The following is a 24,748-nucleotide window of genomic DNA, read 5'->3' as shown; positions in this document are numbered from 1 at the left end:
CGCCGCGTGGTCAGCGACGACACTCCCTGGGCGGACCAGAGCCAGAAGCCTCGTCCTTCTTCTTCTTGTCGAAGGCCCGCCACTGCTCGGCTGTGTAAAGTAGCTTGCCTCCGGCGGTGCTCGGCTCGGTGTGAGGCGCCTCCTCACAATCTTGCACCGCCTTGATCCTCTCGGTGACCTCCTCGATGGAGAGCGCCTCAAAGTCGAGTAGCGTCTCGATCGCCAGCATGATCTAGGAGATACTTTTTCGGAATGTAGCGTAGGAGCTCCTCCACTGCGTGGGCGTCGGTGATGTCGGTGTTGCCATTCTGCGCCATCTACTCCTTCAAGCTAGAAAGGCGAAAGGCAAAGTCCTCGACTTGCTCATCGGGGTTAAGGGCGAGGCCTTCCCACTCCTGCCGAAGCCGCTGCAGCGTCGCTCAGCGGATGCGGTGGTCGCCGAGATGCGCGGTGGTGATGGAGTCCCAAGCCTCCTTTGTCGTTGCCTTGTTGGCGAAGGAGGCGCCGATCTTTGGCGGCATAGCAACGCAGAACGCCTCCAGCGCTCGCCGGTCATCGTGGAACTCGACATCTCCAAACTCGACCGCGTCCCAGATCTGCTGGGCCTGCATCTTCACCTTCATCAACAAGCTCCACTCGTGGTAGTTGGTCCTTGTGAGCATCGGCCATAGCGTCCCCGCTCCGGAGTCGCGGTAGACGGTCTGCACCACCAGCCGCGCCACCGGCGAGCGGCCGCGGCGTCCACGACGCCGCCCTTGTGAAGGCGACAGAGGACGACGCCCTGCTGGGCTTCGCGACCTGCCGACCAGCTCCCGCTCCATCTCAATGCGCAGCACTGCAGTCGCGGCTTGAGCCACAGCCGCCGCCTGCCTGGCTGTCTCGACCGCTACAGCAGCTACTGCCTCCGTGGCAGCAAGGCGCGTCGCGCGGTCGTCGGCTCCTACTGCTGCTGCACCGTCGGGATTCCTCACCGCACCGACAGCAGCAACGACGCGTGCTCTCTCAATATGGCTGGCGGTAGACATGGCTGCTCACCAGAATCTCAAGAACTCGGCTCCGATACCAGTTGTTGGCCAGAAACCACAAAAATGCATCTCGGATCTAGATCGGATCTGGAAAGCTAAAGGACAGCTTGGCCTTGGCCTCTTGTTGAAATTGAAAATGCAGGTCTCTTTTACAATAGCACTGCCCCTGCTTTTATAGGCTAAGGGACCGAGAGCATCTTCTATTTTTTCTACTTGCTCAAGCATATCCTAAGATGCTGAGCATATTTCTACTTGCAAGAAAAGTAAGGGAGCACTGGGCTTATCTGTGATGATCTGGATAGGATTCTGTAGTTAAGTCACCGGTCAAAAGATCTCTTTTTTATACATACAAATTATATTATACAGCATGGAACGTTGAAACCATAGGTCATTTCTCCATTTGCAGTAGAATAATACAGACAGCAGTTAGTGCCCGATGAATTCACTCTAGAATTAGTTAAACTTTAATTTGCTAATAACTGTACTGATAACAACACGCAATTAATCTAAAAAAAAGGGATGATAACACGCAATTATTTACACTAATCGAGTGGAACTAACAGACAAATGAATACACTCAACACTCTTTAGTGCCATGGGCCCTTGTCATCATGAAAGGTACATTTTTGGCCGAGTAAATAAACACAAACACACAGAGAGCAGACGACTGACGACCTGTAATTTGTCATCCACGTATCGTCGTTTCAGTATCAGGGAATAATAAATGGCTCAGCAGGAGCAACATCAGTAGGTACAGTGTCACAGTTAGACTGACAGTGCCGCTAGTTTTATTCAAGAAACCTGTACCTACTATGCAGGTCAGTTCACTTGCTCCACTAATTTTGATTTTGTGTTAAACACAAACTATTGCCATGATTGAATCTACGTCGATATTCTTCCAAGTAGTCCTTCATTAATTCTGTGGGACCTGGATGCTGCAAGAAAATATATGGAAAAATTAGGGTAGTTCGGCCCCGTTCGCGTGCCCTTAAACCCGGCTTGATCCGCATCTTTTTTTCATCCGGAACAGTATTTTTCTCTCACAGATTTATCTAAATTCCTCCGAGCGAACGGGACTTTCGGGTGAATTTCCCTGTTCATTAGCTAGTCAATGGGGAGGGGAAGCATAGTTGTCTTAAACAATTTTTAGGCTCAGACCCCAATCCTGTTTATTCAACACCCTATGCTCACCTTCCCTCTTCTTTTCTACTCCTATTCAACTTGCTCTACTCCTAAAAAAATCTTATGCCCAAAAGATTGTAGGACCATGTTATACGGGTACGTGAGCCGGTATTGACGGCCCTAGGATTACAAGTGGACAGCTTAGATACATCGATCAATTGTAGAATCTGTACGGTAGCCAATCCAAGCAGTTCGCGCGCGATCCAATGAGATGGTCAGAGTTACCTCCTTGCTTCGACGTTCAGGGAGCGCTCCGATAAATTTGACCATTCATCAATCGTCTGTGCGCTCCGAGCTCCTCAGTCTCTCTCAGCTCAGAGTTAAAGCTTCTCTCCACTACCCCCTTTCCATGTCGCCCAACTGAGTGTTCGTTGTAACTCCTGAGGCTCAGACGCTCAGAGATAGTTCTAAGAAACTGGGTGCACCACAGGCCTGATGCTTCTTCCCCCTTCTCCTGGTAAGTTCTTGCCGGTCTTCCTTGCTGCATGCATGCTCGTCGTCGTCTTCTTTGAGTATCTGTTTGCTTGACTGGATAGCTAGTTTTTGCTGGTCTTCCTTGCTGCATGCTCAGTTGCTCACATACAAGTACTGCCTGTTTGACGACTTCTTCGTCGTGGTCTTCTTCTTCGAGTATCAGTTTGCTTGACTGGATCGCTTGCTCTCCATTAGAGTATAGCCGCCTCTGCTTCTTGCTTGCCATTTGTGGCGAAACCAATGGAAGGATAGTTGAAGGGATCGGCGGCTAGGGTTAGGTTATGCGGAAGCCAGAGGCCGCGGGAGCGAACCGTCTCATGATACCATAAAGAGATATGAGTAGGGGAATACTAGATGATATTGATCAGGCATAGTCAGTGCATACATATAGGCTAGGTGGGGAGCCTTGATAGGCAGGCCCACGAGCCCGATTACATTCCAACAATAGTTTCAGCCCAAACACTACCAAACAGGAAAACACTGCCTCTAGCGACCGGAAGCTTCCACCTGCATAGCAAAATGGAGAGGAAATGAGTGAGAAAGTTCTGCATATCATGATCCCTAGTCTCGAAACAGAGTAGGTACTAGGAAGTGACCTTTGAGAAGTTGCTATGCAAGCGCCAAAAAAGGAGAGACAAAAACATGCTTACTGCTCAACGAATTTTGATGCTGGCACAACTAGCAGCGATTCTGCTTTGCTGTACATTCCACTACGTGATTACTAAACATAAAAAGAGGGGCTTTTATCATGTATGAGAATAGCCAACGGGCGCCCTAGCTCAAACAGTTAGGTAACCCAGCGGCACTTCTTAGGTCCTGAGTTCGACTTCCCGTGAGAGCGGATTTCAGGCTGAGGTTAAAAAAATCCCCTCATCCGTCCCCATGTGCCAAAGCGCAGTGAAAGGCTCCGGCCCGGTTCTCACAGGGTTACGGCACCTCCTGCGTCAGGATGGGGGCGGGGTTCGAAAGTTTTCTCGATCTGTATGAGAAGATCCTTCTTCTTAACAGAAAACCCGGTGGCCGTCATAACCCCCGCCGGTCGAGTTTTTTTTTATCATGTATGAGAATATAGAGGCTGGCTGTAGTAACTAACAAGGTATGTAGGGTCATTAGCTCCCCATTTAGATAAAGAGAATCTAACTGGCTCCGGATTCTGGACTTACATGTAAATATGTCTATGCCGGATGAACTTTTCTTTCTGAGAAATGCAACAGAGGAAACTTCTGGGGACTGCTGCATACTAGTGAGCCACTGAAGTTCAGTTACCACAGAGACTCATTTCACACATACAAATCTTTTTCCACTCTCAAATACGATACACTTTTTTAAAATACAAGAAGTCAACTAAACTTTTACTGCTGTAGATATAATCACAACAAACTGATGTAGATTCTTGGCATGTTGTTATACTATATTCCATCTTGCTTCCAGAATTCCAGTTCTGAACCATGCCAGATTTTCTTCTGAGTATTTCTGTCTTCCATTCTTCTATGCTTGCTCTCTTCTTCCATGCTTTGTTTCATTGATGCAGCAGTCTAGCATCGATTTCACTTCACAAGGGCTTCTTTTTTTTATTGAAGTAAACAGAATCAGAGTACATTCAGCAGTGCATCTGTTCCTGAAACAAAAACAAGATGATCGATTCAGAAATAATGAAGCTATTAGCTTTTATGTTACTTCTGTTGGGATGCCAACAGTCTTATCTTTCTCTTGCTGTCGACTTCGAAGGTATGGCTATGGCATTTAACATTTTCACCAAATAAGATGTTCTTCATTAGCTGGCATTAGATAAGCAATTTATATATTTAACCTGAAACTTTGATTCTGATTAACAAGCTTTTCATCAGAGGCATACAAATTATTTGCTATGGACTAGATTATCTCTACTGACCACAGCAGTGCATCTTAGCCATTTGGCTCCCTGTCCATGTCACCAGTCAAATGTTTGAATTAGAAACTCTAGAAGAAATCTGCGCAATAGATAATAATGCATACCAATGGAATGGTCAGACCACCTGCTTGACCCCACTAATTAGTGCCCTTCTAATATTCTCACAAGGAGGGGCATAAAAGAACTTCTATTGAGTACTGTTCATTTTCTTTGGTTGAAATATATATATCTCCAATTGGCGAGATATAGTCCGCCATGCCCTGTGTCTTTAAGTGCTACAGATTCCAGATTGCATGTGAGGCACTGAATAGATTCAGTAAGAAGTATTTCACCACTTTTTGAGAACTTGAGTCTACCTTGGGACCACAGAAATAAGACTGTTTTGTCTGCAGTCGAAGCACTGGTTGAAATGAAGATGCAACTTGTCGATAGCCGTGGTGTCCTTAGTGATTGGAAGGATAATCAAATGAGCGCCTGCTACTGGACCAATGTTAATTGTCAAGACAACAAAGTTGCAACAATGTAAGCTCAGCCTATTCATCTCAGCTTTCTAGACTTTGAACTCCATTACTGCCAAAGGTACAAAATTCACATTATGTTCATCGAACACAAGGAAATCTCCAATTCTAACAGTTGACTATGTCTAATGTCAAGGGCGTTGGTGCCCAAGGTAGGAGGTCCCTGGCTACGAAGCTCGTAGCCCAGGTTGGCAATGGCGTGGGGTTTCTCCCCTGTGCGCCCTATGATGAAAGGGATGAGATTAAGAGAGAACAGGGGGGGATTAGGAATAGGTTTGTTCTTGCTTGCCCCATTCTCAACTCATTACAGGATATAAATAGGAGTCTAGCTCCTTGATTCTTGGTCAGCCATTACTTCTAATCCCTCAACCAACTCCTAGTTGCTATTGATCACAGCCGCTTGTGCCTCCTCGGGCTCCTGCTTCCCGTGCGCACCCTCTGTTGGCCAGGAACCACGAGATGAATCTCAGATCTAGATCGGATCTGGAAAGCCAGAGGGCAGCTTGGCCATGGCCGCTTGTTGGAATTGAAATGCAGTGGGATGTTCTTTACAATAGCACTGCACCTGCTTTTATGGGCAAGGGGCTGAGGGCATCTGCAGAGAGCATCTTCTACTTTCCACCTTTACACAAAAGGAAGATACAAGTATCGACACTAGACTTATCTATCATTCTCTCCCTAAGCCTTGTGCCGAGCACTGAAAGTGATCTACTGTAGCCCAATCCTCTTCCTCATCTCTTGGAACTTGAGCTTTCCCAGCGACTTGGTGAGGATGTCAGCCAGCTGATCAGTGGTGGCAATGTGGCTGGCCTTGATGCTCCCAACCTCCAAGCAATCCTTGATGAAATGGTACTTGATACGAACGTGCTTGCTTCTTTCATGGAAGACCGGATTCTTGGCCAGAGCTAGAGCAGACTTGTTGTCTACCTTTAGCTCAACCACATCCACGTTTCTGCTGAGGAGCTCAGCCAGCATCCTCGACAGCCAGAGTGCCTAAGTTGCTGCAGTGGTGGTGGCGATGTACTCTGCTTCACAGCTCGAGAGGGCCACCACCTTCTACTTGAGGGACTGCCAGCTGACCAAGCAACCACCGAGGAAGAACATGGTCCCGGTTGTGCTCTTGCTGGTGTCCACATCGCCGGCGAGGTCGCTATCGCAGTAGCCGACGAAGCGCGCTGTGTTGGGGGCCCTGCCGTAGTGAAGACCGTAGTCGAGGGTGCCCGCCACGTAGCGAAGGATGCGCTTGACGGCCTGCAGATGCTCCATCGTGGGCTGCTCCATGAACCGGCTTACGTACCCGACGGCGAACGCAAGGTCCGGCCGGGTATTGACGAGGTAGCGCAAGCTCCCGATCAGCCGCCGGTAGTGTGTGGAGTCGACCTCCGCCGCCGTGCTGTCCCGACTGAGCTTGAGCCGCTCCTCCATCGGGGTGTGGGCTAGATTGCAGCCCGTCATGCCGCCAAGCTTGAGGATGCGCTTGGCGTAGTGGGTTTGGCGGAGGGCAATGCCGCTGGCGTCTTGGCGCACTTCGACGCCGAGGTAGAAGCAGAGGACGCCGAGGTCGCTCATGTCGAACTCCTTCATTTGCGCCTTGAACGCCTCCACTCTGTCTCCTTCAGCGCCGGTGATGATGAGGTCGTCGACGTAGACGCCAACGAGCAGGACAGAGCGCCTGCTGCACCGTCGGTACGCCGCCGCCTCATTCGCGCTCTGCTGGAAGCCCATCTTCTTGAGCGTGGCGTCGAGCTTCGCGTTCCAGGCTCACGGGGCCAGCTGTAGGCCGTAGGGAGCCTTGCGCAAGCGATACACCTTGCCTTCTTCTCCGGTGACGGTGAAGCCCGGTGGCTGGCGCACGTACACCTCCTCCTTGAGGTCGCCGTTGAGGAAGGCGGACTTGACGTCCATGTTGTGCACCCGCCACCCCTCCTGAGCCGCCAGCGCGAGGAGGACATGGACTGACACCATGCGCGCCACACGGGCGAAGGCGTCGTCGTAGTCGATCCCCTCTTACTGGATGAAGCCGCGCGCCACCAGCCGCGCCTTGTGCTTGATCACCGTGCCCTGCTCATCCTTCTTGAGCTTGAACACCCATTTAAGGGTGATGAGGCGGTGGCCGCCGGGCAGTGGCACCAACTCCCAGGTGTGGTTCTGCTCGACGGACTTGAGCTCCTGCTCCATCGCCGCCCGCCACGCCGGATCACCCTACGCTTCAGCATAAGTGGTCGGCTCACCGGCGTGCGTCAGATGAAGCTGGGCGAAGTGCCGCTCTGTCTGGCCTGAGGCAGACTGGTCGTCGAGGATGTTCGCCATCGTGCGGTACCGCAGAGGCTCATCATCGTAGTAAGCGTCCAGGTGGTCTTTATCGTCCTCTAGCGGAGTCACGAACTCGATCTCAGACTACCGACCAGTAGTCGAGGTAGGAGATGTCGCTCTCGGGGACAAAGATGGTGTGGTCGGATTGGCTGCTGGTGGAGTTCTTGTGGCCGCCGACCAGTCTCCGGTAGTCGGAGTGGGTGCTGGCGTGGTCCGCTGCGGTGCCGATGTGGTCCGCTGCGAAGTATGAGTGGTCGGCTGGGTTGCCGACGAGCTGCCGTCCGCCGCCAAGGAGTTGCCGAGCTACCCCGGATTTGGTGATGGCGAGTGCGGCGGAGCTGACGAATTGGTCGGCGAAGCTGGTGGAGTGGTCGGCAAGGCAGGTGCAGTGGTTGGCGAGGCTGGTGCGGTGGTCGACGCGACTCCAGCCCACACATACTCGACGGTGAAGTCGCGCAGAGCTGCTGCCAATCCATCCTCAGCCATCTTGTCCCACGCCCAGCCGCGACCTTCGTCGAACACCACGTCGCGCGCCACTCGCACACGCTGCGTCACTGGGTCGAACACGCGATAGGCCATAGCCCCTTTAGCGTAGCCGATGAAGACCCCCGTGAGCTGCGATCATCGAGCTTGCCGACATGGCCGAGCTCCTTGACGAATGCCAAGCAGCCGAACACGCGCAGATAGCTGACCGCTGGCTTACGCCCATGCCAGGCCTCATACGGCGTCTTGCCGTCGAGCTCCTTAGTCGGCGAGCGGTTGAGCAGGTGCACGGCAGTCATCGTGGCCTCACCCCTGTAGATCGCCGGCATGACCGCAGATAGCTGACCGTCAGCTTGCGCCCATGCCAGGCCTCATACGGCGTCTTGTCGTCGAGCGCCTTAGTCAACGAGCGGTTGAGCAGGTGCACGGCAGTCATCGTGGCCTCACCCCTGTAGATCGCCGGCATGACCCGCTGCTTGAGAAGGGCGCGGGCGGTGGCAACCGCTGTCTGGTTTCGGCGCTCGACGACACCGTTCTGCTACGGAGTGTACGGCACAGAGTAGTGGCGCTGAACCCCCTCGTCAGCGTAGTACGCCGCTAACTCAGCCGCCGTGAACTCGCCGCCGTTGTCCGTACGCAGCACCCGGAGCTTGCGGCCGCACTCCTTCTCGGCAGCTGCTTGGTGGCACTTGATGGCGTCCGCTGCTGCCGTCTTGGTGTCGAGCAGGACCGCCCACATGTAGCGGGACACGTCGTCGACAAGGAGGAAGTAGCGCCGTCCTCCAGGTGTGGCCGGAGTCACTGGTCCGCAGAGGTCGGCGTGCACGAGCTCCAGCTTCTGCTTCGCTCGGAAGTTCGCCTGGCGGGGGAAGGGGAGTCGCCGCTGTTTGGTGAGGACGCAGGTGTCGCAGAACTGCTCCACATGGTCGATGCGCGACATTCCCCGCACCATCTCCTTGTTGCCGAGAAGCTTTAGGGCCTCGAAGTTGAGATGCCCGAAGCGCTCGTGCCACCGCCATGCGTCGTCATCGCGACGTGCTGCAAGACACAAACTGCGCCACCTGCATATGGAGAACATAAAGGCGATTGGTTCCTCTGTTCACCTTAGCGAGGAGTCGGCGATGGCGATCCTAGATGCGCAGTATCCCGTTCTCGATCTCCACGCGCGAGCCGTTCTCATCCAGCTGTCCCATGTTGATGATGGATTTCCTCTGCGCAGGAATGTAGTAGACACCGGTGAGCATCCGGTGCTCGCCGGTCTTGGCGGCGAAGACGATAGAGCTGACGTCCTTGATCTCCACGGCGGAGGCGTCACTGAACTTGACAGAGCCTTGTACGCCGGAGTCCAAGTCGGAGAAGAACTCACGCGGACCAGTCATATGGTGGGTGGCGCCGGTGTCGAGGTACCAGCCGTCGATCTTGTCATCACAGGGCTGGTGCCGAGGAAGGTGTGGGCGCGCGGCTCGTAGAGGTGGAGCAGGGCGGAGCCGGCCGACGAGCGAAGGGGAAAGCTTGAATCTTTCTCCTCCCGCCCTGTTTTTTGCCGTAGCTCAACGCACCCATGCACCAAGAACAGGGCATGATCCTGCCCTTCTGCTTGCGCGACGTGGGCTTCCCTGCACCGGCATGGAGGAAGGCAGCAGTCCTTGGCCCAATGGCCAGTCCTGCCGCAGTTGAGACAGGTATCGTCCCGGGTCGCCTTACGCTCGGCGGCGGCGCCGCCATCAGCACCAGCTTGCCCCCGGGGTCCCTTGTCCTCCTTGCTGCCACGTGGTCGACGACGACGCTCCCTGGGCAGTCCAGAGCCAGAAGCCTCGTCCTTCTTCTCATCGAAGGCCTGCCACTGCTCGGTTGTGTAGAGCAGCTTGCCTCCGGCGGTGCTCGGCTCGGTGAGGCGCCTCCTCGCGATCTTGCACCGTCTTGATCCTCCTGGTGACCTCCTCGATGGAGAGCACCTCGAAGTCGAGGAGCGTCTCGATCGCCAGCACGATCTGGGAGTATTTCTTGGGGATGCAGCGCAAGAGCTTCACCGCGCGAGAGTCGGTGATGTCGGTGTCGCCGTTCCGCGCCATCTGCTCCTTCAAGCTAGAAAGGCGAAAGGCAAAGTCCTCGACTTGCTCACCGGGTTAAAAACGAGGCCTTCCCACTCCTGCCGGAGCCACGGCAGCGTCGCTCGACGGATGCGGTGGTCACCGAGACGCGCGGTGGCGATGGAGTCCCAAGCCTCCTTTGTCGTCACCTTGTTGGCGAGGGAGGCGCCGATCTCTCGCGGCACAGCGGCGCACAACGCCTCCAGCGCCCGCCGGTCGTCGTGGAACTCGACATCTCCGAACTCGACCGCGTCCTAGATCTGCCGGGTCTGCATCTTCACCTTCATCAACAGGCTCCACTCGTGGTAGTTGGTCCTCGTGAGCATCGGCCATGGCGTCCCTGCTCTGGAGTCGCGGTAGACGGTCTGCACCACCGGCCGCGCCACCGGCGAGCGGCCGCGGCGTCCACGGCGCCGCTCTGGTGACGGCGACAGAGGATGACGCTCGGCTGGGCTTCGCGACTCGCTGACCGGCTCCCGCTCCATCTCGACGCGCAGCGCGGCAACCGCGGCCGTCGCGGCTTGAGCCACAGCCACCGCCTGCATGGCCGTCTCGACCGCTGCCACAGCCGCTGCCTCTGCGGCAGCAAGGCACGTCGCACAGTCATCGGCTCCTGCTGCTGCTGCACCGCCAGAGTTCCTCACCGCACCAGCAGCGGCAGCAGCGGCGCGTGTTCTCGAGATCTGGCTAGCGGTAGACATGGTTGCTCACCGAAATCTCAAAATCATCGGTTCTGATACCGGTTGTTGGCCAGGAACCACGAGATGGATCTCAGATCTAGATCGGATCTGGAAAGCCAGAGGGCAGCTTGGCCTTGGCCGCTTGTTGGAATTCAAATGCAGTGGGATGTTCTTTACAATAGCACTACCCCTGCTTTTATGGGCAAGGGGCTGAGTGTTGGAGGTACAGAGTGTTTTTACTCAGCTAGGGATAACACACCCAGGCGACTGCTCTTTCATATATAGGAGATAAGTAGCACATTGATTACATTGATGGCTCATTTAGAGCATTAACTAAACAGCTACTTGCACAGTCACTTGTGCTGCCCAAGGCCTTAATAGCAGAAACATAATTAAGCACAGATAACTAAGTGATAACTGGGAGCAGGACTTAACTTCTACAGTTCTCCCCCTAAGACCTGCTTCCCCCCATCCTTGATCTTCATGATCCCAATCTTGCTTCTCATGTCTTCAAACTTGGCCTTGCCTAAGGCCTTAGTCAGAATGTCTGCCAGTTGATCATTTGTGGCGACGAACTCAGTCTTGATGCTGCCTTCTTCAACACAATCTCTGATGAAGTGTTGTTTGATTCTTATATGCTTGCTTCTGTCATGAAAGACAGGGTTCTTTGCAAGTGCTATTGCTGATTTGTTATTCACTCGCAGCTCTACTACTTCCACTTTCTTTCCCAACAATTCAGCAAGTAACCTGGACAGCCACAGAGCTTGTGTTGCAGCAGTAGTCATGGCAACATACTCTGCTTCACAGCTAGATAAGGCAACCACTCTTTGTTTAATGGACTGCCAACTGACTAGATTGTTGCCTAGGAAGAATAGACAACCTGTAGTGCTCTTGCTTGAGTCAATATCTCCAGCCAAGTCTGAGTCACAGTAGCCAATGAATCTGGCTTCACTGGATGCCTTGGTGAAGTGCAGGCCATACTCCAGACTGCCTGCCACATATCGAAGGATACGCTTCACTGCCTGCTGATGCTCTATGGTGGGCCTTTCCAGAAATCTACTCACAAACCCGACTGCAAATGCCAAGTCAGGTCGAGTATGAACCAAATATCGCAGGCTTCCAACCAGCTGCCTGTACTGTGTTGGATCAACTTCCTTGGCTGTACTCTTCTTGCTCAATCTTAGCCTTTCCTCCATAGGAGTGGCTGCTGGGTTGCAGTCCACCATACCACCCAATTCCAGTATCCTTTTGGCATAGTGAGTCTGTCTAAGGGTGATGCCATCGGTGCTCTGCTGTACTTCAATGCCCAGATAGAAGCTTAAGAGCCCGAGGTCACTCATCTCAAATGTTGCTTTCATTTCAGCCTTGAAGCTTTCAACATCCTGCTCTTTGGCCCCTGTGATGATCAAATCATCCACATACACACCGACAAGCAACAGAGAGTTTCCAGAACCTCGCCTATAGATTGCAGCTTCATGGTTGCTTTGTCTGAAACCTTTCTTCTTCAATGTTGAATCAAGCTTTGCATTCCATGCTCTTGGTGCTTGCCGTAGGCCATACAGAGCTTTGCGCAAGCGATACACCTTGTCTTCTTGTCCAGCAACAACAAAGCCAGGCGGCTGATGCACATATACCTCCTCGTTGAGGTCTCCATTCAGAAATGCGGACTTGACGTCCATCTGATGAACAGACCAACCCTCCTGTGCCGCCAGAGCCAACAAGACTCGAACGGATTCCATGCGTGCGACAGGGGCGAAAGCATCATCATAATCCACGCCTTCTTGCTGGACAAAGCCACGAGCGACAAGTCTGGCTTTGTGTTTGATAACATTACCGTGTTCGTCCTTCTTCAATTTGAACACCCACTTCAGGGTGATTGGATGGTGACCAGCAGGAGGCTTCACAAGCTCCCAGGTCTTGTTTCTCTCTACTGATCGCAGCTCTTCTTTCATTGCTACGCACCACGCTGGATCTCTCTTGGCTTCAGTATGCGAAGTTGGTTCGCCAGAGTGCGTTAGATGCAGCTCTGCGAACAGGCGAGTTGCAAGTGGCGGTGTGGGCTGCTGGCCAATGATATTGCTGACAGTTCTGTAGCGAAGTGGTTCATCCTCGTGATAAGCATCCAGTCGATCATCATCATCCTCCAGAGGCGTGGCATGCTCAATCTGAGGACTTGGTGGCGGTGGTGACACTTCCAGTGCCGCTGGAGCAGAATTAGCTTGAGGATGAGTTGATGCGGAGCCCTCTGCTCCTTCAACTCCAATTGGGCTGTTTGGTGCGGGTGTTCTTGGTGAATCCGGGAGCAGAGGCGACGACGGCGGCGCTGGTTCGCTCACCTCCTCTGACCAGACATACTCAACTGTGAATTCACTGCTGTTCACAGCTGATGGCCCAGATTCCGGCGAGGACCAATCCCAGCCATGTTCTTCATCAAATACAACATCACGGCTGATCCTGACACGCCCGCTCACAGGCTCAAACACCCTATATGCCTTAGCTCCTTCTGCATAACCAATAAACACGCCGGCCTCGCCGCGGTCATCAAGTTTGCGCAGCTGACTGAGCTTCCTTGTGTATGCCACACACCCAAACACTTTCATGTGTCCCAGAGTTGGTGAACGTCCATGCCAGGCCTCATATGGGGTGATCCCCTTCAACGCACGTGTCGGTGATCGGTTCAGTATGTGGACTGCTGTCATCACAGCCTCCCCCCAAAACCGAGCTGGCAGGCCCCTCTGCTTAAGCAGTGCCCTTGCCATGGCCACTACTGACTGATTGCGCCGTTCAACTACCCCATTCTGCTGAGGTGAGTGGGGAGCACTGAAGTGCCTCTTAATGCCTTGTTCTGCGCAGTAGGTAGCGAAATCAGCAACTGTGAATTCTCCTCCATTATCGGTGCGAAGCACCCTGATTTTCTGACCACTCTCCGCCTCTGCGCTCAGTTTGATGCGCTTGATGGCTTCTGCTGCTGCATCCTTGCTTGGTATGAGCGCTGCCCACATGAAACGGCTAGCGTCATCGACGAGCAGCAGGAAATATCGATTCCCTCCAGGTGTTGCAGGTGTCACTGGTCCGCAAAGATCGCCGTGCACCAGCTCAAGGGGCTGTTTGGCACGGTACTGTGTTGCAGCTGGGAACGGGCGCCTTCTCATTTTGGTGGTGACACAGGTGTCACACACCTGCTCCACATGGTCAATAACCGGGACACCGCGCGCCATCTCCTCCTTCCCAAGTCTGCGGAGTGCATCAAAATTCAAATGCCCCATCCTCTCATGCCACTGCCACGCTACATCTCCTCTGCATGCTGCAAGACAAAGTGGCTGGGCTGCATGAAGTTGGAGTGTGTACAATCTGTTAGCCCCTCTCTTCACCTTGGCAATCAAACGGCCAGTGTGTTCCCAGATACGTAACACGTCGTGATATATCTCCACCTTGGAGCCAGTCTCGTCAAGCTGACCCAGACTGATAATGGAATTCTTCAGGGCTGGTATATAGTACACACCCTGTAGCACCCTATGCTCACCAGTTCTTCCTTCGAAAGCAATCGAACCGATGCCTTTGATGTCAACCTTGGACGCATCTCCAAATCGGACCGTGCCTCGCACGTCCGTGTTCAAGTCAGAAAAGAGCTCACGCCGTCCAGTCATATGGTGTGTAGCTCCTGAATCAAGGTACCACACATCTGCCTTTTCTTCATCGCCATTGGCACCAAGGAAGGCGCGGGCTTTTGGTTCTTCCAGATTCACCTCTTGAGCAGCATAGGTGTATGCCGGCGCGCACTTATCAAGATCAACGAGCCCATGCGCCAGAAACAGAGCCCCATCATCCTCGCATTCTGCATACTGCACACGGCCATTGTGGCCGCCGTCACCGCCGCCTGCGCCCCCTCGGCCACCAGCGTGCTGGCCTTGATTGCCACCGCGGCTGCCGCCACGACGGCCTCTGCCCCGTCCGCCGCCGCGGTCACCGCCACGATCACGGTCACCATCTCTGTCTCGGCGTGGATGAGGGCAGTCCCTTGCCCAGTGGCCCTCCTGGCCACAATTGTGGCAGGTATCGCCACAGCGTCCACCATCGCGGACGCCGCCACGGCCCTTTCCTCGCCAGCCGCCGCGACCGCGGCCACCACCGCCGCCTTGGCCGCCGCCGCGCTGATTCTTTGAACTAGAGCCAGCAGAATCATCCCCGCCGCCCTTCTTCTCCTTCTTCCAGCGTGCGCGCCATTGCTCCTCAGTATACATGAGCTTGCCGCCGACGGTGATTGGCTCGGTAGGCGCTTGCTCTTCACGGTCATCAACAGCCTTGAGCCTCCCAGTGGCTTCCTCAAGCGTGAGCATGTCAAAGTCCAGAAACTGCTCAATAGCAACCACAATCTGCGCATACTTCGACGGTACTGTACGCAGATACTTCTCCACCACACGCCTCTCATCGATGTCCTGATCACCATGAAGGACAAGCTGTCGATGCAGAGTTGAGAGGCGGAAGGCAAAATCTTCGACGCTCTCTCCTAGCTTGACACTGATGTTCTCCCAGTCGCGGCGGATGCGTTGCAGCGTCGCGCGGCGGACCCTGTCCACGCCGATGCGCGCAGCAGCTATGGCGTCCCACGCCTCCTTCGCTGTCCGCTTGTCGATGAGCGGAATCCCCATCTCCTTGGGAACCGCTGCGACAATCGCCTCCATAGCCCGCCGGTCGTCGCGGAACGAGACCCGCTCTCCTTCAACTGCGTCCCACAGATCGCGGGCCTGCATTCGCAGTTTCATCTCTTGGCTCCATTCGTGGTAGTTCGTCTTGGACAGCATCGGCTAGTTCGTGCCGCTGCCCGAGTCCCTGTATACGACCCTGTCGTACACAGGCGACTCCCGACGCCCGCCACCGCGGCCACGCCTGCGGACTGGCGGAGATGGAGACCTCCGGCGCGGGCTCTTCTTCCTTCTCTGCTGCAATCTCCTCCCTCAGCACCCGCGCGGTCCTTGCCGCCTCCTCTGCAGCCGCCGCCGCCTGCCGCGCCGCCTGGACCGCCTGCGCAGCTGCCTCCTCTGCAGCTTTCAAGCGCGCGGCCCGGCCAGAGGAGTCCTCCGCATCGCTGACGCCCTTGGCAGCCTTCCTTCGGCGCTCAGAAGATGTCGAGGCCATGGATGAGAAAGCAGGGAAGGGGGCTCGAGTAGAAGATGAGAGAGAGGTGTCTAACCTGGTCTCTGATACCAATTGTTGGAGGTACAGAGTGTTTTTACTCAGCTAGGGATAACACACCCAGGCGACTGCTCTTTCATATATAGGAGATAAGTAGCACATTGATTACATTGATGGCTCATTTAGAGCATTAACTAAACAGCTAACTGCCTGGGTACTTGCACAGTCACTTGTGCTGCCCAAGGCCTTAATAGCAGAAACATAATTAAGCACAGATAACTAAGTGATAACTGGGAGCAGGACTTAACTTCTACACTGAGGGCATCTGCAGAGAGCATCTTCTAATTTCCTACTTTACAGAAAAGAAAGATACAAGTGTCGACACTAGGCTTATCTATCACCCTCGGGGGCACCCCTGGCGGCATCTCGTGTCCTGGGCCGGCGGCTTTACTGCCGCCCCTACATGACATCTCTCCCTCCCTCAATGAGCAGCTCATCCTCGAGTTGGAAGGATGGATAGAGGTTGATGAAGTTATCGACGTCCTCCCAGGTGGCTGATGTGGCGGGCTCCCCTTGCCAATGTACCAGCACCTGGCGGACGCCTCTGGCAAGGCGAGTGCGGGTAGCGCGCTCAGGGACTGGTTGAGTTGAGCCGTGGTGGGTTGGGGGCACCGCCAGTGGCAGCGCCGGTGGGACGCCCACGAACTTCTTGAGCAGCCCAACGTGGAAAACGTTGTGGAGACGGCGCGAGGAGGAAGCTCGAGGCAGTAGGCGACTTCGTTGATGATGGCAGAGACGCGATACGGCCCGTAGAAGCGAGGCCGCAGTTTTACTTTTGTGGCCACGTGCAAGGAAGCTAGGGCGCGGTGGTGAAGGCGCAGCCAAACCCAATCCCCGACATTGTAGCGGGCATCGCGGTGGTGCTTGTCATAGAAGCGCTTGTAGACAGCCTGAGCTTACTCCAGGCGAGCGCGGACATCAGCGAGGAGCTCGTCCCGCTCGGCCATGCTCGTGGCTACCGCTGCCACCCGCATCTCACCCGGTTCACGGGAGGGGATGGTGGGCGGGTTTTGGCGAGAGGTGGACGAAGAGTGCCTAGAAGCCGATATCAGGTTGTCAAGGGCATTGGCGCCCAAGGTAGGAGGTCACTAGCTACGAAACTCATAGCCCAGGTTGGCAATGGTGCGGGGTTTCTCCCCTGTGTGCCCTATGATGAAAGGGATGAGATTAAGAGAGAACAGGGGGGATTAGGAATAGGTTTGTTCTTGCTTGCCCCATTCTCAACTCATTACATGATATAAATAGGAGTTTAGCTCCTTGATTCTTGCTCAGCCATTACTTCTAATCCCTCAACCAACTCCTAATTGCTATTGATCACAACCGCTTGTGCCTCCTCGGGCTCCTGCTGCACGTGTGCACCCTCGGGGGCACCCCTGGCGACGTCTCATGTCCTGGGCCGGCGGCTATACTGCCGCCCCCACATGACATCTAAAGTGATTAAACCCAATCATTCGTAAATAAATGAGAAGAGTTTTCATTTGAATGGAATTGATTCATGCTCTATTCTTTCCTAATTTTACTATTATAAGCTTGTAATGCTGTGTGGTTGTGTTCTCATAACTATTTACTTAGTTTCTCATTATGAGTTTGCAGAATTTTGAGCTCCTCTGGGTTAACAGGAACCTTATCACCCAGTATTGCAAAGCTAACAAGTTTACAGCAGCTGTAAGTTGCCCATGTATTCTTTTGAGTGTCCAATATTTGGTGCCCATGAAAATAGGTCCAATCATACAGTAAATTATGTCCCCATACAAGATGGATAAACTTGCTGCTTGCTACATTTCAGGAAACTGGATAACAACAACATAACTGGAGGGATTCCTCTGGAGTTTGGAAACCTTTCGAGTTTGACAATTCTAAACCTTGGAGGAAATAATTTAAATGGATCAATACCGGACTCCCTTGGACAACTTTCTAAACTCCAAAATCTGTAAGTCAGCCATGAGCTCATATTATCAGGACTGATAAAAAAAATCTAAGTGAGTGATAACTGATAACTTGTACAGGGATCTAAGCCATAATTATTTAAGCGGGAATATCCCAAGCTCTTTCTCAAATCTTCCGTCATTGAATGATATGTAAGTTTTTTTTTCTTCATGGCTACAAGATGTAAAAGTAAAACCTGTCAAATTTTACCGCTGTCATACTTGCTAGTGCCATTATATTAGTTCATTCAAGGAAGTGAATAGCTGTTCAATTATCATGTAGCATAACTCAATTTATTTTGCAGTAATCTAGCATATAATAATATTGGCGGTGAAATCCCACAGCATCTACTTCAGGTGGCTCAATACAAGTATGTCATATATCTGTAGCAAAGTAGATTACAGAAACAAAATTCATCATTTCATGTGTGCTACTTTACAGTATCCTTAGTAAATGATTTTGTCTTCCCAGCTATGCAGGCAATCACTTGAATTGTGGCCAAAATTTATTTTCATGTGAAGGAGGCAGAACAAGGACAGGTAATTACTAAAAAACTGGCAAACCATAGCGACAAATTGAGAACTAAATTTGGAGTGAAACTGAGGGCATTTTTCTCAGAATGCATGCTTGCTAATACATTCAGGTGGATCAAAAAATTCCAAGTTAAAGGTAGTTATTGGAAGCATTGCTGGAGCAGTCACTCTTTTTGTAACTGTAGCTCTAGTTTTGCTATGGTGGCAAAGAATGCGTTACCGGCCTGAAATCTTCATTGACGTGTCAGGTCTGTCCAGCAGCATAACTATGTTGTTAAATAATTACCATAGTGGCAATTTTCAATGAGGAAAACATATTTCCATGGATTGAAACGGGTCAATAAATAGCACTCTGAAAGAAAATATTTCTTTTATCTGATAAAAGATAAATATGTTCAACAATTCCAGGTCAGAATGATCATATGTTTGAGTTTGGGCAAATAAAGCGGTTCTCATGGCGGGAGCTTCAGATTGCAACCAACAATTTCAGTGAACAGAACGTTCTTGGCAAGGGTGGTTTTGGTAAGGTGTATAAAGGAGTACTTCCAGGTCCAAACAGTATAAAGATTGCAGTGAAACGGCTACTGAATGTGGACAGTCGTGAAGGGGAAATGGCTTTCCTCAGAGAAGTTGAATTGATAAGCATTGCTGTGCACAAGAACATATTAAGGTTGACAGGATTCTGCACAACACCAACAGAGAGGCTCTTGGTCTACCCTTTCATGGAGAATCTTAGTGTTGCTTCCCGTTTAAGAGGTACAACTAAGCTATGATCATCACTTCCTCATTATATATCTTAATTCATACTAAGGTCATGGGTCATGGCTTTGTCTGTTTGGTTGTCCTTCGCTCAGAATCATCAATTGAAGCATATAGTTGTGTCAATGACGTAACATATTGCCAAAGACTAGGAGTGAACGTGGTAAATGCTTGATGCTGAAACTATGCAACATTAAAAAAGGATACATAGTTGAATTTTCTCTAACTTTTATCCAGCATTATATAAAAGCTTCAAACAACTTAAGTAACATAGTAATTTCCCTATATCCTTCATCTTCTCAAATATGTTAACAATGATTGCATTGCAGATATAAAACTAAACGAACCAGCGTTAGATTGGTCTACAAGAATGCGAATTGCTCTTGGTGCTGCCCGTGGATTGGAATACCTTCATGAGCACTGCAATCCCAAGATCATCCACCGTGACATCAAGGCTGCAAATGTCCTGCTTGATGGGAACTTTGAAGCAGTGGTAGGAGATTTTGGGTTGGCGAAGATGATGGACATAGGGAAGAACACAGTAACAACAGCGGTTCGTGGGACTATGGGCCACATAGCTCCTGAGTACATAAAGACAGGAAGGCCATCAGTGAAGACAGATATCTTTGGATATGGTGTCATGCTGTTAGAGATTATGACAGGAGAGCGTGCAATTGCATTCCATCCTGACCGTATAGAAGAAGCAGGCGAGATCATGCTCATTGATCAGGTAAGATAATTACATGATCCTATTGGTACGAGTAAATCGGTACATATCAGGTGCATAGTGTTACTGAGAGGTCAAGAAAAGCTGAGAAGAATGTTGAGGTCCAAACAGAAATTTTGCAAACCGTAGTAATCTGAAATCTACTATCAGTAGCAACTAGGTATAACCATGCAATTATCTTACATTTTCTGATAAAACCTTGGTTCACATGTTCACATAGTTGTCCCCTCTAAGGAAACAATACTTAAATTCACGAGTTGATTCAAATGACTGTGAATGTGAAGGTCAAGCTATGGATGGAAGAAGGGCGACTACTCAACCTAGTGGATCGCAATCTAGGTGGCGTCTACAACCTTGAAGAGCTGGAGAAGGTTACCCAGATAGCACTTCTCTGCACTCACATGGACCCTGATCAACGCCCTACAATGTCTGAGGTGGTGCAGATGCTGGAAGGAGAGATTGTCCCAGCAGAGCGGTGGGAGGAATGGCAGCTGGCTGAGCTCCAACGACGACAACAGCATGAGATGAGGCAACAAGGCAAACTATTCAACTTCAGTGAAGAGTCTCTAAACATCCAGGAAGCCATTGAGTTGTCATCTGGCAGATGAGCTGTCATAAGAAAGTGACATGATTTTCACTTGTTCCTTAAGTAGAAAAGCTATAAGGAAATTGCAGGAGTACGCACTACAAATATTGACTATTAGGAATAGTCTATAAGGTCCTGATGTAATAGCTTGCACAAGTAACTCCATCCATATGCTGTTAATACAACCATAGGACCACGCCTAGCTCAGACCATGTGTATACTAAGACTATAGACTGTTCTACATTTTAACTGCATTCTGTATTAGTGGATAACTCTGAAATTCTCTGTTGTGTGTGTGTAAAACTTAAAGCCTTGAATTCAAAATTTAGCTTAAAAAGCCAAAAACTTCAGCAATCATATAATGAGAACTTTACTCACAGCGTCCTGTATTGCAGTTATCTTATAACAATGGAATAGAACCATCAGTAGTAAGTATGGCATGACCAGTGAAATGGAACCTTGTCCAGATTGACACCATACAGTAACTTTCCTTTGGACAAAGTTAGTATGTAAGTATAAAATACAAGAAACAAATGATGATCATATGGAGGTTTCAGAAAATAAACATGTGGAGCTTAGAATCAAACATATTCAATAAGGACCTATAAAAAGAGCTAAAACATAAGACATTCAATTAAGAATTAACAAATGTGCAGAAATCCCACAATCAATAATCACTGTTTTTGTGTAGACAGCAACGGTTCGCTGAAATACCAGCAATCACAGAAATTTATCTACCTGGGGATGAAGAATCAACTTAGGAGTTAGAACTATTAAAGACTAACACCATCAACGAGGTTCAAATAATAGTTAAGTTAGAAAGTACTACCTCCATCCCAGAAAGGATACAATTCTAGAATAGTGTCCAGTCAAACCTTCTTAAGTTTGACCAAATTTATATACAAAGATACTAATATTTAACAATTAACATACTAAATATGTATCATTAAATTCATCATTGAATATATTTTCATAGTATACCTATTTGAAGTCATCAATGTTGATACTATTTTCTATAAACTTGTCAAAGTTAAGAGAGGTCGACTTGGACCAGACCTAGAATTTGTAAGATAATCTGCTTCTCTCTCCATGTGTTTTGCTGCAGCAGGGAGTTGGCAATAGGTCATCTCTTGCTGTCCATCTATCTAGGCTACTGTAGCAGTATGGCAATAGGCCACTTAGTTATGGCTTACCTCAGCCATGTAGAGTAGTTGGGGCTGATCTCAGCCCAGGTACTAGTGTACCTTGTAGTTGGTAAATCTCTACCACTACTTGTATATATACTCTATGAATTGCAATACCAGTTCAGTTGCTACACTTGTGTGTGCTGTGTTCTGTGGGCAACGGCAACTCCTTCTACCTCTAGCCAAGAGTTGTGTGCATGTGAGGGTGAGCTGGTTGCTCACCTGTGCAGGGAAGCCGGTTGCCAACAGAATTGCATCTTTTCTGGGACTGAGGGAGTAGAACACAGATAGGAAGCATCTGCATGTGCAAAGTTTCAATTAGTGTAATATCAAATACATTTTTCAGAACAAGGTACCGTGGGTAAACTAACCTTAACTCCATCATACAGGATGTAGATCATATAACATTGATATCTTCAGAGTATTTAAGTAAGACTTGTTACCCTGTAGAAACATAAGGATTTGCAAGAGTTGCATCACACAAATTAAAATAAGGCTCAAATAAAATACTACTATGGTACTGAGGATATCACAATTTGTGTACCCATATGAACAATTTACTTTCTTTCTATTTCACATGGTGTATGCAAAAGCAGACCCCATACAAATCCTTAAGCAGCTCTTATCCATTAATCAATATCCCGTCATCTTGACCTTGACCTGGATATTTTATAAGATCATCGAGTATGAAAAAGTAAAAATTTGACAAAGTAATACTGAAAAAACTCTATATTATAGTTCATGGCCCCAAATAAGAAAGGCATACCATTTACAACCAATTGGTAGGCATAGAAGCTGTGGTAAAAAGGAACATCAAGCGCTACTGTCAAATTTCTATGCTGCATGAGTGGGAGAAATTCGGATTGCTCTTGCAAATCAAGCAATAACTGCAACATCCTTTTTCTTAAAGCCAGAAATCCGCTTTGAGATCTTTTCAGATATTTCAGAAGCTAGAGCATATCTATTGCTTTCATAGCATGAATTGATGAAGCTTGTATAAGTTGCATGGTCAACAGCATAATGCTTGTCCAGAACATTTTTAAGGAAAAGACTAGCAGCATCCAAATTCCCAACAGTACTGAGCTTTCTAACTAGTGCATCTGCTGTATGAGCCTGTTGCCGTTTGTCCAGTCTATCCAAGAATGATACAGCAATGGTTGTCTTATCCCTCCTGCAATATTCATAAGCTAAGGTGACACAAGTTACATCGCATGGCACCAAATGTTTATCAAGCATTGTCTCAAATAATGCCCTTGCTTCCTCTAGTCTTGATTCCTTGCATAATCCACTTATCAGTGCCCCATAAGTTATAGAGTCAGGAAGGCATCCATGTTGAACCATCCTCTCAAAGACCTTGAGAGCCGAGGTCGATTTGCCAACTCTACAGTATCCTGCAATCACTGAGGTATAAGTTTGCTTCGTTGGCACTAATCCTATGGAAAGACATTTGTCAAAGAGCCGCTGACTTTGTTCCATTTGTCTCTGCTGACAATACATAGCAATGATGGTGGTATACGTGTCTATATCAGGATGGCAACTGTTCTCTGCCATCTGGTTGAACAAATCAAGAGCATAAGTTATGTGGCCCTGTTTGCAATGTTCAGTTATCAGTATAGTGTACGTCACCTTATCAAGATGCAGACCCTGACTAGTGGCCATTTGGAGCACCTTGTAAGCCTCTTGAATCTTTCCCTTCTTGCAAAATCCCCCAATAATGGCATTATATGTGTAAATATTGGGCAGGAAACCTTCCAGCTTCATCTTATTCATCAGCTCAAAGGCACGATCGAAGCTGCCTCCTTTGCAGTGCCCATTGATCAATGTAGTGTATGTGTTTGTGTTTGGGGCCAGTCCCTGCTCAACCATCCTCCCCAACAGCATCTCAGCTCGAGCAAGCTTGCCCTCTTTGCAGTACCCTGCAATCATCACAGTGTACGTGTGCACGTTCGGCTTGTAGGAGCTACTCTTAACAAGCTTCAAGAACAGGCGGAACGCCCGCTCCGTCCACCCAATCTTGCATAGCCCATCGATGAGCGACGTATGTGTGTACACATTCGGCTTCAACCCTTTCGCGACCATCTCCTCCAGCACATGGAACGCCTGCTTGACAAAGCCTCTCTTGCACAGACCATCGATCCACGCAGTGTAATTCACCACGTTCGGCGGCATACCCATCTCCGACATCCTCCCGAACAGCTCAGGCACGTCCCTGAACCGTCCCTGCCGGCAGAACGCGCGCACGACCACCGTGCACGTGGCGCTGTCGAGGGAGAACCCCTCCCGCCACATCGCCGCCAGCAGGGCGTCGGCCTCCTCGAACCGCCCCTCCCGGCAGCCCCCGAGGACGAGCGCCCGGAAGCTGCGTCCGTCGGGGCGCACGCCGCAACCGCCGGCGGCGGCGGCGCCGGCCCGCGCCATTCCGTCGAACGCCTCGCGCGCGTGGGCGAAGCAGCCCGGGTGCCGCAGCCCGACGCGGAGCACCCAGTTGGCGGTCTCGACGACAAGCGGGAGCCCGTGGCTCCGCAGCTCGAGCAGCATGTCCGTGGCCTCCCGCAGGCGCCCAGCCTCCGCGAAGGCGGCCACCATCGCGCGCGCGGCCTCGTGCGCCATGGGCAGGTTGTCCCGCGCGACGAATAAGGTGGCGGCCGTGGCGTAGAGCCGCATGAGGTGGCAGAGGTCCGGGCGGGAGGAGAGGCGGCGGAAGAGCGCAAGCGCCGCCGTGGAGCCCTCGGAGTCCGCGACGGATGGCAGCGCCGCGATGGCGTCGTCGGGGGCCAGCGCGGCCGGGTCGAGGCCGGGGCAGGGGGCGGTGGGGAAGGCGGCGGCGGAGGAGGGAGCGGGGTTGGGACGTGAGAAGGCCGTGGTGGCGCTGGTGGAGAGAGGCAGGGGCTTGGGGAGGAGGAGGAGGCGGCGGACATGGCGATGGCGGGGGAGCATCTCTGTCAGTCTGACACTGAATGGAGATGGCGCTCCTCTCTCCATCTGGCTTCACCTGAAGAAGCGAGACATACATAAACCGCCTTCAGAGCTAAAACGTGGATACCAATGGAGCAGAAATACGTCTCTCGATCCCGAATACGGGTTTCAACTGTAGATCTTGTTCACGATTTGGACCGTTGCCGTCTGTTATACTGAATACTGATAGCTTTCGTCAGCCTCGCCGGCCGCCGCGCACCAATCGTGC

General features: G+C 51.0%; 2 protein-coding genes across 18 annotated transcripts in view; one reads left to right on the top strand and one right to left on the bottom strand.

Moving 5' to 3' along the window:
* The window catches only part of LOC136484114 (LRR receptor kinase SERK2-like), a 272,567-nt gene extending 251,920 nt beyond the window's left edge, over nt 1-20,647 (top strand). The window contains exons 1-12 of one of the 8 annotated variants that reach the window (XM_066481294.1): nt 2,391-2,664; nt 4,269-4,409; nt 4,965-5,094; nt 17,443-17,514; nt 17,636-17,779; nt 17,856-17,927; nt 18,080-18,145; nt 18,247-18,314; nt 18,419-18,556; nt 18,717-19,064; nt 19,397-19,797; nt 20,079-20,645. In XM_066481294.1, coding sequence (XP_066337391.1) covers nt 4,316-4,409; nt 4,965-5,094; nt 17,443-17,514; nt 17,636-17,779; nt 17,856-17,927; nt 18,080-18,145; nt 18,247-18,314; nt 18,419-18,556; nt 18,717-19,064; nt 19,397-19,797; nt 20,079-20,402 — 1,857 coding nt within the window. In that variant the 5' untranslated portion in view covers nt 2,391-2,664; nt 4,269-4,315 and the 3' untranslated portion in view covers nt 20,403-20,645. Of the gene's footprint in view, nt 1-2,384; nt 2,665-4,212; nt 4,410-4,964; nt 5,095-17,442; nt 17,515-17,635; nt 17,780-17,855; nt 17,928-18,079; nt 18,146-18,246; nt 18,315-18,418; nt 18,557-18,716; nt 19,065-19,396; nt 19,798-20,078 lie in introns of those variants that run through there. The other 7 variants (XM_066481291.1, XM_066481292.1, XM_066481293.1 and 4 more) reach the window with 7 other exon arrangements.
* Nucleotides 2,674-24,630, bottom strand: LOC136484113 (pentatricopeptide repeat-containing protein At4g19890-like). Of its 10 annotated transcripts, none has more exons than XM_066481284.1 (5): nt 22,331-24,630; nt 21,936-22,224; nt 21,787-21,862; nt 3,278-4,299; nt 2,674-3,188 (listed from the first exon to the last, which is right to left on the bottom strand). In XM_066481284.1, exon 1 carries the CDS (start codon nt 24,544-24,546, stop codon nt 22,441-22,443), a length of 2,106 nt encoding a protein of 701 aa, XP_066337381.1. In that variant the 5' UTR covers nt 24,547-24,630; the 3' UTR covers nt 2,674-3,188; nt 3,278-4,299; nt 21,787-21,862; nt 21,936-22,224; nt 22,331-22,440. The 10 variants fall into 10 exon arrangements, with proteins under 10 accessions (XP_066337381.1, XP_066337382.1, XP_066337379.1 ...); XM_066481285.1 differs by having other exon boundaries at nt 3,845-4,299; XM_066481282.1 differs by having other exon boundaries at nt 2,674-4,299; nt 21,936-22,008; nt 22,109-22,224.
* Nucleotides 24,631-24,748: the final 118 nt, after the last annotated feature.

Source organism: Miscanthus floridulus, chromosome 9, assembly GCF_019320115.1.
Source record: "Miscanthus floridulus cultivar M001 chromosome 9, ASM1932011v1, whole genome shotgun sequence".
Taxonomy (NCBI): Eukaryota; Viridiplantae; Streptophyta; class Magnoliopsida; order Poales; family Poaceae; genus Miscanthus; species Miscanthus floridulus.
This window is presented reverse-complemented; position numbering and strand designations above follow the sequence as displayed.